Source organism: Mesoplodon mirus, assembly GCF_964341445.2.
Source record: "Mesoplodon mirus genome assembly, chromosome: 14".
In the NCBI taxonomy this organism is placed as follows: domain Eukaryota; kingdom Metazoa; phylum Chordata; class Mammalia; order Artiodactyla; family Ziphiidae; genus Mesoplodon; species Mesoplodon mirus.
In genome coordinates, this window is record NC_138990.1 from 49,972,998 (window position 1) to 49,987,070 (window position 14,073).

A 14,073-nucleotide genomic window follows, 5' to 3' on the forward strand; every position below is an offset into this window, starting at 1 on the left:
TGGCTTTAAATTTTTTCCATTTTTCTAGGGTGATGGCTAAAACCTTGCATTAGAATTAAATACAAACAAACACTGTAAATGTGATATGCCCTGGGTACAAACCATTCTGTGACCACTGGAGAACCCTTGAACAAATGACAACTCTAAAACTCTACAGTTCTTCACAGAGGACCCAAAAAACAGAACATATCAACAAAGTTAGGATAGGCAAACAAACTCCATACACAACAATGACATTACAAAGGCAGAAGTTCCAGTTACCAGCATTACTTTTACCAAATGTATATAGCATGGTCAATGTAATACTGTGACATGCCACTCGGTCATATTTACAGCACAGGAAAAGAGGAAAAGGGCAGAGAAAACTTATCTGCCAGCTGCTCTTGGTTCCCCTCCCAATATTTTGACATTAAAATAATATAATATAAAAAGAACAAGCTCCCTAAATACCCTTTTCTGCTATTGATATAGCTCTGTTTTAGATCTAGGAAAGCTAAGTCACTTTCACTAACAAGTAACAATCATCAATTTATAATCTCTGTTGAAAGTTAGTGTTAAATTATCAAAATCAGTTTTTATTTAAAAATGACTTCCCTTAACAGTTTTATACAAATGAAATAAGTTCCATTTTATTTGTACTAATTCCATTAGCTTTTTTTCAGCTTGGTGATCCATAATTTCAGGTCTACACAGGTAATATACCCCAGTGGTGGTGCTGATGCTGGTAGTATAGGGCTCCTACTTTGAGAACCACTGATCTAGCTTTTGTGTGAATACTTCCAATGATTTCATGAGGACAGAGCTGATTTTCATGTAGAAATTCTCATACACATAATTCTCCTTAAATGTGGAACCAGAAACTTCCATTTCTTATAATTAATTTTTCCACCTAGAACAAGACAGAACAATTCTATTCCTTACACATGGCAGTCACTCAAATATCTGAAAACTCCCTCTCTTTAATTTTCTCCAAAATAAGTATCACCAATTTCTTTGCATCCCACTCAAGACTTTCAACATTCAGTCTGCCTCCCTATGAACCCTATACTTCACAATGTCACTTTTGATATGTGGCACTTACAATTTAACACAATAATATATAAGTTTTAGTCTGAATATCAGAGTGCATGTGGTTTACTACATCTCCTAATCAATAATAATTCTATAACTACATTAGATCTTTCAGCAACTGTATCACTTCCCAACTGCCAGTCTGTGGACTGATACTACCCCTTGATGAAATTTTCAGTGATACAGGGTAGATGAGAAAAGAACAAAGGAGTAATTTTTCCATCAACTTAAAGTCATTCAACTTAAATAACTTTTATTCTAAGTTTATGTCCTTCCTAAATATGGGAGGAATTTGAGGGGGTCTTAAACAAAGTGATGGTGATGGAAGACGGTAGTTATTTTTCCAACAGTCTTTCTTTATATGGCAAAATAAAGTCTCACATTTCACAATTTCTCTTATCTGTTCCACCCTCTACTATCATCTAGGTAGCCAAGTGCTTAAGAATAATTTATATAATCTGCAACCACCAATCACAACCTCCACTCATCACTCTCTTGATTAATTATGGCAGCAAAGCAAAACTCCTAATGGGCTCTAGCAAATAAAAGGGCTTCAAAGTGCTTTTTTCCCTAATAGTTTCTAGTTTCCCATACCCACTTCCCACTTACCTTTATAATCTTAAGTAACATTCAAACCCAGTCAGCTAGACTACATCAAATTAAGAGAGGGCTGGAATAACAGAAACTCACAACCATTTGTTGCAGTTTAAATTACTAGCCAGTAATTAGAACTACAAGTGAACTATACCATCTAGGACAGCAAACTATGGCCTATGGACCAAATCCAGCTCACCATCTTTTTGTGTAAATAAAGTGTGAGTGAAGCACAGCCACAATGACTCATTTACACATTGTCTATGGCTGCGTTTGTGTTCCAATGGCAAAAGTGAATAGCTAGATGGCCTGAAAAACCTTAAATATTTATTATGTGGCCCTTCACACAAAACATTTACCAACCTCTAATCTACGATAATGAACTATGTGCTACCAAAGAAAAGTTTGAGATCTGCAATAATAACCATTAACTAACTCAGGACACCTACTATCTCCATTGGAATATCTAAACACTGGAATCTGAATAATCCTTTATCCCTACTTTGTATAAAGATTTGTTGCCCACCCAAGACAGAGAGCATTTACTTACCTGCTCACTGAGCTAATCTTTAACATACATTTCTCAAGGACTCATTACCCGAACAGTGAAGAATCCATGAATATACTGCTCTGTGCAATCTAAGGTTTAAAAAAAAGTTGCTGCTAATAACTCAAAAGTATATCAAAAAAAGAAACTGTATAGAACTACATAAAATTTCCTTTACATTTTATATTTCAAATAAAAATACTTTTAAAGGCACTTAAAGCAGGAAAGCTTAAGTTCAACAATTTAGGTAATATTAACTACATTAAGTAATGCAAATTAATTTCCCTTTTGTATTAAAAAAAAGGACTTTCGTTTTCATGTATGTAGAGTTGAAATCAAAATACTTCTAATCCAATTCAACCATGTAGTTTTTTAAACATAAATGACATTAGAATCTCTAAAGAGCAAAGTCACAAGATCAAAGTACTTTGAAACCGGAAAGTGCTTAAAACATCACCTCTACATTTTACAGTTAAAGTTTTGATACAACATGAAATATTTATGGTGAGACAAATAATTAGTGGCAGAGGCAGATCCAGAACCCAACACTTAACTATCAGTTTGGAACTCTTTCTACTTTATGACTAAGAAAGATAGCTCATATTCCAGGATAAAGTAAAGTGATGTTGAAGTACTTTGGAGATTTAAATGTACAGTAAACATACTCAGAGGGCTACAGCCCACTCAACCTACCAACCCTCTTGTGTTTTTTATTAATCAATTAACTATAAAATTACAGAAGGGAAAAAAATAATTCATTATAAAGCCACTCTTAATAGAATGATCAAAAGAACAACCAATTATTTGCTTAACAAATTGTCAACGATTAGAAAAAATAATAGTGGAAAAGCAGCAGTATGATGAGTACTCATAAACTGCTAATTTGGTACAATCTTTCTGAAGGGTAACTTGGTCATATTTTAAAGAGCTTAAAAAGTTCTCACCATCTAAACCAATTATCCCGTTCCCATGAATATATCCTAAAGAACTAGTCTAATATAGAATTCAAATTTCACATACAAAGATGTCCATCCCACTATTATTTATAATTGTCAAACATTAGAAACAATCTAATATCCAAAGAGAGAACTGGTTAAATTATGTTGTATTCATACAATAGAATATTAGGCAGCCATTTTTAAAAATCACATTTCCAAAGACATGGGGAAGTACTTATGATGGTAAGTTATAAAAAGTAGGATATACAACTATATGATCAGCATAATCTCAATTTTGTCATTACGCACACACACAAACACATATACACACTCATACATATAAATAGCATAGACAAAGACCAAAAGGAAATACAAAAAATATTAACAGTGTATATCTCTGGATAGTGAGATTGCAGGTAAATTTTTTTTCTCTTCTTTATAGCCATCAGCATTTTTCTAAATTTTCTGTAATAAACATGTAATTAGTTTTATACCCAGAAAACATTAAAAATTTACTCTGTAGTCAATTTTGAAATTTTTATAGTCTATATAATAAATAAGGAATAAATATTTACAGTACTCAAAAGTATATCTGAATGATGGGAAATAAATCACTAATATGTAAGAATATAATTTCCACATATGGATAGGTGGGTAATTTTGAATCCAAAAGATTACAGTATTTTATCTCAGTTCATGAGTATAGAAAGTTGGTATTTAGTAAGAAATGCAAATCTTTAAATAAAATTGGTGCAAGGCATCTAAAAATTGTGCTATTCTGGCATAACACTGAAGATATAAATGCTCTCCAATGTAATAATACCCATTGTTATATTAAAATAGGTATAATCTAGTACATACATGATGGCCAATATTAACTAATTGAATTAACTTTTTTTTTTTTGCCAAAGTGACTTCGATAGGTCTATGCTAAAGGAAGAAATACAACACCATACCATTATTTTAGTTGGAAGAGCCGCACCAAAAATCATGACAAAAAAAAATTGCAGAACTGTAAGAAAATCCAGTGGTTTTTTGTTATTGTTAATGACTTCTTGCTAAAAATTCAAGTAAGAGAGTCAAATTGCTTGAAGCACTAAAAATGCATAGCAGCAGTGTATGGTCTGCAATGATTTGAAAAACACTAAGAACATTCTTCAATATTCCTCATTTGCAGACTACTGCCTATCAAGCACTATCTCTGAATTACAGGACTACACCTATGTTCTTTACCAATCTTGAATTTATATTGTGTTACAATACAGTAATGACACAAAGTGATGTCACACATAAAAAGGCAAACTGTATGTAATTTTAAAAGCTAACTTTAAAATATGATTCTAATATCTGTGATAAAAAAATCACATAAATATGTAAAATATAAAAATACATCCTAACATATTTTTACATAAGAGCTAAAGTTTACCACTTTTAACATAAAAATTCTGAAATGGAATTAATAAAAAACAATTTTCATATGTACCACAGAGCAATAAGTTTAAATCAGACTATTTTGAGTTGTGTAGCCCTTTATTAGCAACTAAAATAGAAGGTATCTGTTGTACAACACGGGTAGTAATTGACTATAACTGGAGATTTTTATATTCTAATACAGATCATTTATAAATGCAATTTCTTTATTAAAAAGCTTCCACCCTTTTTGTTTGTGTACAATTTGCAAAACTATTCTGAAAGCGGAGTATATGTGCACAAGTCTGCAAAGAGTGCAAATTTAGGATATGGTAAATGCTTTACAAGTTACTTTCAAAAAACTGACTGCCACAACTGTGCCTTTACATTGCCTTTTTTTTTTTTTGATCAAAATATTTTGATGCCAGCCTTCCTTCCACTGCTCTAAACTATAAAGCATTTTTTTAATGAGTTGAAATTAAGGAAGGACTACACCTACTAGAAAAGAAGAGAAGAAAGTTCTATTAGTTTGAGGTTTCAGAATCCCCCCAAACCAGGACCAGTATCTTGGTAAGGGTTAGGCTGGGACCCTGGACAGAGTATGAGTATGTGCAGGTTGCATCCCTGAGGATTCAGAGCTTCAGTGAACCGTGAGTGCTCCAGCTGCATAACTCACTGAACTGTCTTGCCAGTTTCGACACTGGCTTGACTGGGCATAATTCAAAAAGGAAAAGCTCATATTCATTCCATTCTTCTGCAGCTCTGTGATAGCCTAGAAAAAGAAAAATTTGGTTATGACAGACATCACACAAAAAAGTGAGCACTCTTTGAATGTGCTGGTAGCTTAACTTCGAGGCCTAGGTCTCTCTCTCACTCTTAGTTTCTTGAATTTCTCGTCGCCCCATATTAAATAGGAAAAAGAAAGAACTACTTATTTCATTCTCTCAAAGAACTTCTCCTAATTTAGCTTCTTGATAAATATCAGTCATCTTCCACTCTACCTCTCCCTGTACTTAATAAGGCACTTTAAAAAATAAATAAATAAAAGATTTAAAAAATCATAGTATCTTTCTTTCTATTCTCTAAACCAAACCTTGGCCACTTTCGTCTTGAAATGTTGGAGTCTTTTCTTTGTCTGAAATTTTAAACGTATATAAATTAAGTTCCAAATCTAAGAGGTATACCAGGGTTTTTACTTTAATTGTTAATTGGCTCATCATTTATTTTACTAAAGTTTTATTTGACCCAATTCAAACTTTAGTAAATTAGTATAGCTTATTCTAGTTTAAATTTCATAAATCAATTTAAGCACTTAACAGGCTTTTCTCCCAGTCAATCAACACTGATTAAGAGAAGACCTTTCCTAAAAATCCACAATGTACTATTTTTCAAATCACAGTAAAGTAATACTAGACCTTTAGGTTTCTACCCTAGACTAGACCTTTAGGTTCCTACCCTAGACTATTCTAGACTACATTACCAACTCCAGTATTTCTCTGCCTATCCAAACAATGAGCAGCCCATTATTACTTCCTCTAACCATTCCTGAGTGTACACTGTCTTCTTTTTGAGTCTCTCATTTTCTTTCAATTTCAGTTTTATTAGGAAAAAAATTAATGCTATTATCTCTTTAGAAAATCCAGCTAACCAAAACTTCTGCCTCTTTACCAGTCTTTAAGTGAAATATTGTTTTTGTTATAAGGAGAAAAACATATACATGTCATCTGCCTTGCTTTATTAAATTATGAATATCTAAAACTCAAGAGCAGAATCTTCCATTTATTTTTTATAAAGTCAAGAACACTAAATAAAACCAAAAAATTAGTAAGACCTTATTTCTTGAGACGTTACTTTGGTTTATATTTGTAAAGAGCATATTGGAATTGGCTCAGAGTCAAGAGAAAAAAATGGGCTTCTCTTCTAAATAACTTTCTGTACTTAAAAGAAAGTATTGACCTGTCATACAGTGATATATAATTTTATTCAAGTAACCAAAACAATGGAAATTTAAATTATCTTACAGGAACTAGAAAGAAAATTGACTATATATCTAAAACCAAAGCTAATAAGGTGTCACAGATGATAACAATTAAGACATTTTGAAACATAATAGGATCAAATGTTAAAAAATCAAGGCTTCCTAAGGATACTCACATTTAATAACACCCCAATGGGATGTCTTCCACATATAGTATTATGGTATTTCTTCAAGTAATTGCTAAAAGATACAGGGTCTAATTGTTCTATAATACTCATACCCTAAAAAAAAGAAGAAGAAGAGAAAAAAAAGAATGAAAGAAAAAGAAAATAAGACAATTTATTATTTCCTAATTACATTTTAAAACTGTTACTTAGAGCTAACAATCATAATTTTTCAATTAAGGAGAAGTAAAGAAAATACATTAAACATTAAACTCTGTGAAATATCAAATTCATTCATCCAAGGTAATCTCATTATAGTCAACCCTCAATAATATACATACTTTATTAAGTATGTATATTAAACATACTGAAACATTTAATTCCCAGTTTTCTCTGACCTCCTGGTATGTTTCTACACCACCTTCCCCAGTTGTCATTCAGCTCACAAATCCTCAAATATTTCACAATTTTATGTTTTTCATATATAATATTTACACAAGTAAACCTGCCGTGAAAATTTTCATACAAAATCTAAAATTAAATTTGATATATGGCTGTTTTTCCAATGTCCATTATATTTCTCATACCACTGGCATAAATAATCAAGAGCTGATTATAATTTAACTTTTTCCATAACATATACTTAAACATCAACAGTGTGTAAGGCATTTTGAATTATCAGTATTTAGGTATGTGATAAAAAGAGACCACAAACTAAGAAAATAGTTAATGTATTTTAATCAATTTAAAGCTCATAAAAGACTGATAAAAGCTTAAGCAAAATAGGTCTTTACAAATAAGTTGAAAAAATAAAAGTTCTTTATCTCTTAAGCTAGAATGCTTTGCTTTCAAGATTTTAATTGAGAATCAAAATTTTTAGACTACTATTGAAACAAAAACTATCATTTGGACACTTGTTTATACTTAATTCTGTATTCTGCAAATGCATTCAAAATAATGTGCTCAAAATACATCAATACAGAGCAACTTTAACTCATGTGAATCAAGCAAATAAATCAATGATTCTAACTCATCCATTCACCAACTACCTTACCTTGTTTTCTTATTCAGGTGAAATACTTTACATTTGTGTTTAATAAACTGGATTAATATCCTCTGGGAAAAATGTAAATGGTGGTTTAACTAAGGAATTAACTGATACATTTTTGTGTTTTTTAAATTATATTTTAACATGTTTTAACAAGCACAGTGTAAAATCACCTAGAGTAATCAGATGAACATTCATCTGAAAAATGATAGCCATCAGTAGGTAACACAGTACAAATATTGCAATGGCAGTACGTAAATCAAAATTTAATTTTATAAAGAATCTTTCTTCAGAATATCCAAGTCTTTCATAAACATTATCATATTTTCTACAAATATATCTGAAAGATAAGCGTATGTGTGTATAGTCAACTTTCAATTGCTTGCACATCAATTAGCCACTCTCAGATTTATCCACAACCAGTGTTTAAGGCTAAGTTGGTTTTCCCCTGTCAACTAGGAGGCTTACAGGTCACCATTCTCCACTGACATTTGGTGCAAACCGAGTGAAATATGAACTAATTTAAAAGTTAAACCTAAGATAAACAATTAGTATTATAATTCTGGTACGTAGAAAATCACTCATATTTCTAAACCAAGTAGTAATGCAGAGATGGAGTTACAAATCTCTTCCATAAATATGCATAATCAAGGTAGAACTCCCTAAAGATGAAGAAACTAAGGCATAAAAAACGTTAAAAGCTTGTCTCACATTTCTAATCCTAGGCTATTGGATTTCTAATCCCAGGCTTCTCATTGACTTACTCTGCTTCATATAGAATAACAAGAGACATACCAACAATTCTTTAATACTCTCACACAGGTACAATTGGTATACATATTATAAAAGAACTTTCAATGCTCCTGGGTGAAGTCTAGGACAGCTTACCTTAAATAGAATTCCACTTATTAATAAATCATGTAACACTGAAGTTCAAATGTATATTTTAATACTAAAATCTCAAAGCACATTGTGAACAAACATCACATTTATATATATTAACGTGAGTAATTCAAAGAGAAGAAAACTAATGATCACATTTGTAGAAGAGAAAGAATTCAAAGTAACTGGCCAAGAAATTTCACACAGAAAATATAGAATTATAAATGTAGAGAAGTATAAATAAATAAAGTGTTCAAAATGAAGATATAATGGTTAAATTACAACACAGAAAGTAAAAAATTAAGATGATGGAAGTTAAGGGACTACATTAAAAATTTTAATTTCCTGAAGTATGCTATGTACCTACCAGGGCAATAATCAATTCCATTATACTCAATTCTCTAACAAATATGACAGTTAAGAGGTATGCCTTTTTGGGACTTGCCTGGTGGTGCAGTGGTTAAGAATCCACCTGCCAATGCAGGGGACACGGGTTCGAGTCCTGGTCCGGGAAGATCCCACATGCCGCGGAGCAACTGAGCCCGTGTGCCACAACTACTGAGCCTGCACTCTAGAGCCCGTGAGCTACAACTACTGAGCCCGCATGCCACAACTACTGAAGCCCACGTGCCTAGAGCCCATGCTCCTCAACAAGAGAAACCACTGCAATGAGAAGCCCGCGCACCACAACAAAGACCCAATGCAGCCAAAAGTAAAAAAAAAAAAAAAAATTTATAAAAAAAAAAGAGGTATGCCTTTTTATAAAGGAGGGATAGAGAGAAAAATTAAGGCACTTCTCATGAGTGAAGCTCTCCAACTGGAAAATTGATAAAGTACGCAAACAACAGCAAAAATGATTAGTAAAACTGCAGAATGGGACACCCATTAACTAACACAGAACACTGACAAATAAGCTTTTGTATGTATTTATGTTTTGATGCAAACAATTTTGAAATTACTATTACCAAAATTCCAAGAAGATAAAAATGCTAGTTTGATATTACTGCACAAATTGCAAAAAGATGAAAAATAAAAATGCATCCCAAATACGCCTAAAGAACTTTTTGATTTCTTAATATACTGGAAGATATGATCAGTAAATCTAAAGTCCAGGTGATAGAAAGCTTGCCTAGGGCCTGGTATATTGAGAATTTGTTCACATGAACTTAATCTAATATGAAGCAGTGAAGTGGGTCACTACCCATTCAGCTCTAAGATACAAACAGACATTATAAACACCAAGAGCCTATCCATCACAGTACGGGTTTCTGAGGAAGTTAACGGTTTCAGCAAGAAATTCTCAAACTGAAAGCTAACTCCCTACCTTGAGGGGAAGAAGGGCGGAGGGAATCTATCATTGTGCTGACTCTCCAAGTAATAAGTGAAAGCTTGTATTGTCAAATCCTAAATGATAATCCCAAACCGAATAGGCAGTTTTAACTGCCTATTTAACAGAGCTGCAAATTTAAGACTCTAATAAGACAACAAAGGTCTTCCCTTTTTAATAAATTATTTAATTTGAATTTTATTTAATTTTAAATACTATCACCTAGATGTAATCTAAAGTAACAGACACAAAAGAGTAGCAAAACATTTTTAGAAGTCTTTGAGAAATAAGAACTAGAATCATGTCTATCAATTATTAACAGATAATTAAAACCATATTATCAAATCATTAGGACTGTGGCCTTATTTTTTAAAATAAGGATACACATTTATGTTGGAGAGATGGGTACACATTAAGGAAGATGAGGTAGGAAAAGGAAATATTCTAGTTTCTTTAAGAGGTATCAAGATAAAATCTTCATTAGAAAGAAATTTTATGGAAAAAAGAAATCACCCTAAATATAGCAGTGCTAAGAACCAGTATACTAATAAATAGCTACCTTAAAGATGATGCTGTAAAACCGACTAAAGACTACTAAAGAAACTAAACTACTGGCCTAAGTTCAAGAGAAAGAAGTATGAGTGGACAAACATGAACAATTTCACTTTCAGAAGAGTAAAAGGAAGAAAAAAAGTTGAAGTTAAAGTAAAGTGACTACTAGTAAATTTGGAAGGAAAAGAAGTTACAAGCCTGACTACAATGACATTTTCAGATTCTCTCTGCCAAATCGTAAATAATATGCCAATAGCCATAAGGAAACACTGGTCTATATCAAAAGTAGTATGGAAAAAATAACCTATGATCATGTAATATATATAAAATATGTATAAATGTGGCTAATGTTTCCAGTATGTAATCTAAAAGGTTCACAAAAATCAACCTCTTAAAATATGTTCTGCTTTGGTCACTATAATTACTGAAATTGCAAAGTACTAATTTCCAAAAAACATGGTCAGTAGTCAGTAATATTCTAAGACTTTCAGAATCTATATCTCTTATAACTAGTTATTTTCTCCCAAATACAACATTTGGAAGATTGTTTGTTTTCCGATACATTCTTCCTTCCTTATGTGTTTTCTTCACATAATTAACTTCCCAGATATTCAAATGCTAGACATAAAATTTTTGCCAAAAAAAAAAAGAAGAATTAGCAGTTTTTCTTTTGCTTTTGGAACTAAAAACTTTCATTTATTTTCTAGCGTTTTAATAACTATATTTAATAAGACTTTTCTGATAAAAAAAGGGACCAAAACTTAATTAACATAATAATTTTTAAAAAATTGAATCTAAAATTTTATACTTAAAAATAATCTTTTCACTCTATCAAACTTTCCAAACGTATAATTACAATTCAGAATTGTTACATTTTTGCAATACTTGTACAGAGAAGCATCCTACTATATTTTGCTCTGAAAAGATTGTATATAGCAACTAAGATATTAATTCTGAAATGAAAGAAATTATTTACAACATAAAATGACACTTGTGAAAAGCAAGATACAGTGGGATATTCACCATTTGGTTATATAAACCAATTAAGAAAACACATTGTATAAGAGTCTGCCTAATAGTGAGTGTACATATACTCATACATGTATAAAATCATATATACATGAGTATATGTACAGACCTAACCATGCTTATTATTTTAATCCATTTATTCTAACTCCCAGAATGGACTTATAACTTGAATTAATAGCATGCTAATAAAAGAACAGACCGCTTTAGATCCCTTTAAAAATTCTATATATTATTAAAAAATTCTATATATAAATAGAAATGTTTCAATAAACAGACCACAAAATCAAGTCCAAGTCAAATGTTACATCAAATACTAAATTCAAACATATTAATATGAAGCAAATACTCAATAATTCACTGACTTACAAATTCTTACATTTGAAAAATTAAATGTTGCCTGATTAAAGTTTACCAATGATTTAAAGAGCTGAGTAGAAATCAAAGGGAAAGAAGATGAACAGGAAATTTTCTTCTACTTCAACAGATCAGGGGCCATAATAGGCTAGCTCAAACTCACCTACGAAGCTATTCTGGAATAAAGTTGTTGGGACTCTCTCCATATTACTGAAAGTGGATATCCAGGGCTGGGTATGGGCAAGTCTATTTTGAAAAAGTTCCACAAGTGATTTCAGTTGTAAAGATGGGGTTGAGGATTACTATAGTAGACAACCTTATCTCTGCCCTGGCCTTGATTACCATCTACATGTTGAGAATGCCCAAACTTACTCCAGACCTCTTCTCTGAGCTCCCAACCAATATAGTCAATCCATTAGCAAAGCCCTGATGAATACAAGAACTCAAATCTATGAACTTCTATCTCCACTACTACCACCCCAGTACAAATTACTATTTTCTCTCCCCTAAACTCCTGCCAATGCTCACTGTTACTACTCCTGACCTTCTTGTAGAATCTATTCTCTACACAACCGCCAGACCGACTTTTAAAATAATTATTTCATTACTACATCATTTCACTTCCCACCGTATTCACATAAATTTCTTACCCTGGACTATAAAGCCCTACATTATCTGATCCCTGCCCACCTCTCTTACCAGAGCTGTGTCACTCTAATCCCTATCTACTATATTCCTACAACCCTGACCTTTTTCCCATTCTTCTAACACACTAGCCTCTTTCTCATCATAAAGTTTTTGCAATGGCAGTTCTGTCTAGAATGCTCTTCCCTCTAATCTTCACTTGGTTTTCTCCTTCTTATTTATATCTCAATTTAATATTCCTTCTCAGGAAGTCTTTCTCCAATCATTCAATCTAAAGCAGCCTAGAATTATATACTATTAAAAAACCCTTTTAATATTTTCTGCATAGAACACATCACTATTAGAAACTAACATATACAATATCCTTAACTTAAAAAAAAAATGTGTATCTCCTCCTGTTAGAATAAAATGTCCATGAGAGCAAGTTGGCTTGTTTACTGCCATATCTCCACCAGTGCCTAGAACTGTAAATGCACTCAAAAATAACGGGTGAGGGCTTCCCTGGTGGCGCAGTGGTTGAGAGTCCGCCTGCCAATGTAGGGGACACGGGTTTGTGCCCCGGTCCGGGAAGATCCCACATGCCGTGGAGCGGCTGGGCCCGTGAGCCATGGCCGCTGAGCCTGTGCGTCCAGAGCCTGCGTGTCCGGAGCCTGTGCTCCGCAACGGGAGAGGCCACAACAGTGAGAGGCCCGCATACCGCAAAAAAAATAATAAAAATAAAAAATAACTGGTGAAAAGAAAATCCAAATGCCTACTTGGTTGACACCTCCACTTGGATGCCTTAAAAGCAATAGCAAATATAACATATCCTAATACAATTTATGATCACCCTACCTCGTAAAAAATCTAGTCCTATCTTCTCGTGCTTCCGACCTGAGAGAACAGAACCAAGACTTAACCAGCAGCATAAGCCAGATATTTAGGAAACATCCTTTTTTTACTTTTTTATTTTTTATAAATTGTTAAAGGTTACATTCCATTTACAATTTTACAAAATACTGGCTTTACTCCCCATGTTGTACGATACATCCTTGTAGCCTATCTTACACTCAATAGTTTGTACCCCCCACTCCCTCACCTCCATGTTGCCCCTCCCCCCCTCCCCACTGGTAACCACTAGTTTGTTCTCTAAATCTGTGAGTCTGCTTCCTTTTTGTTATATTCACTAGTTTGTTGTATTTTTTAGAAGGAATCATCCTTGATACTTCCTTCCCCTCCAAGTTCAATTGATCTTCAAGTTCTATCATCAATTTGTCTCTAAAATATACTGGATACATCCACTCTGTCCCTCTCTTCCACCATCACCAACCCATCCACTGTCTGAATTAACAAGTCTCACTTGGATTATCAAACTAGTCTACTCATTTCTCCTCTGGCCTCCCTCCAACCCATTTGCTGCACTGCAACTATACGATCCATTCACATACAATCTGATTTTATCACTTTCCTATTAGATATCCTTTAAACAGCCTGTTCTAGATTCTCTAGCCTAATTTCTCACTACTCTCCCATCCACTCATCCATTAATTTAACA

At 32.8% G+C, this 14,073-nt stretch overlaps 1 protein-coding gene across 3 annotated transcripts in view; it reads right to left on the reverse strand.

The window, feature by feature from the left end:
• Nucleotides 1-4,661: 4,661 nt before the first annotated feature.
• Nucleotides 4,662-14,073, reverse strand: part of MEMO1 (mediator of cell motility 1) — a 134,622-nt gene continuing 125,210 nt past the window's right edge. For all 3 annotated transcript variants that reach the window (XM_082642812.1, XM_082642811.1, XM_082642810.1), the window contains 2 exons: nucleotides 6,715-6,819; nucleotides 4,662-5,332 (listed from right to left, as the gene is read on the reverse strand). In XM_082642812.1, coding sequence (XP_082498938.1) covers nucleotides 5,201-5,332; nucleotides 6,715-6,819 — 237 coding nt within the window. In that variant the 3' untranslated portion in view covers nucleotides 4,662-5,200. The remainder of the gene's footprint in view (nucleotides 5,333-6,714; nucleotides 6,820-14,073) is intronic.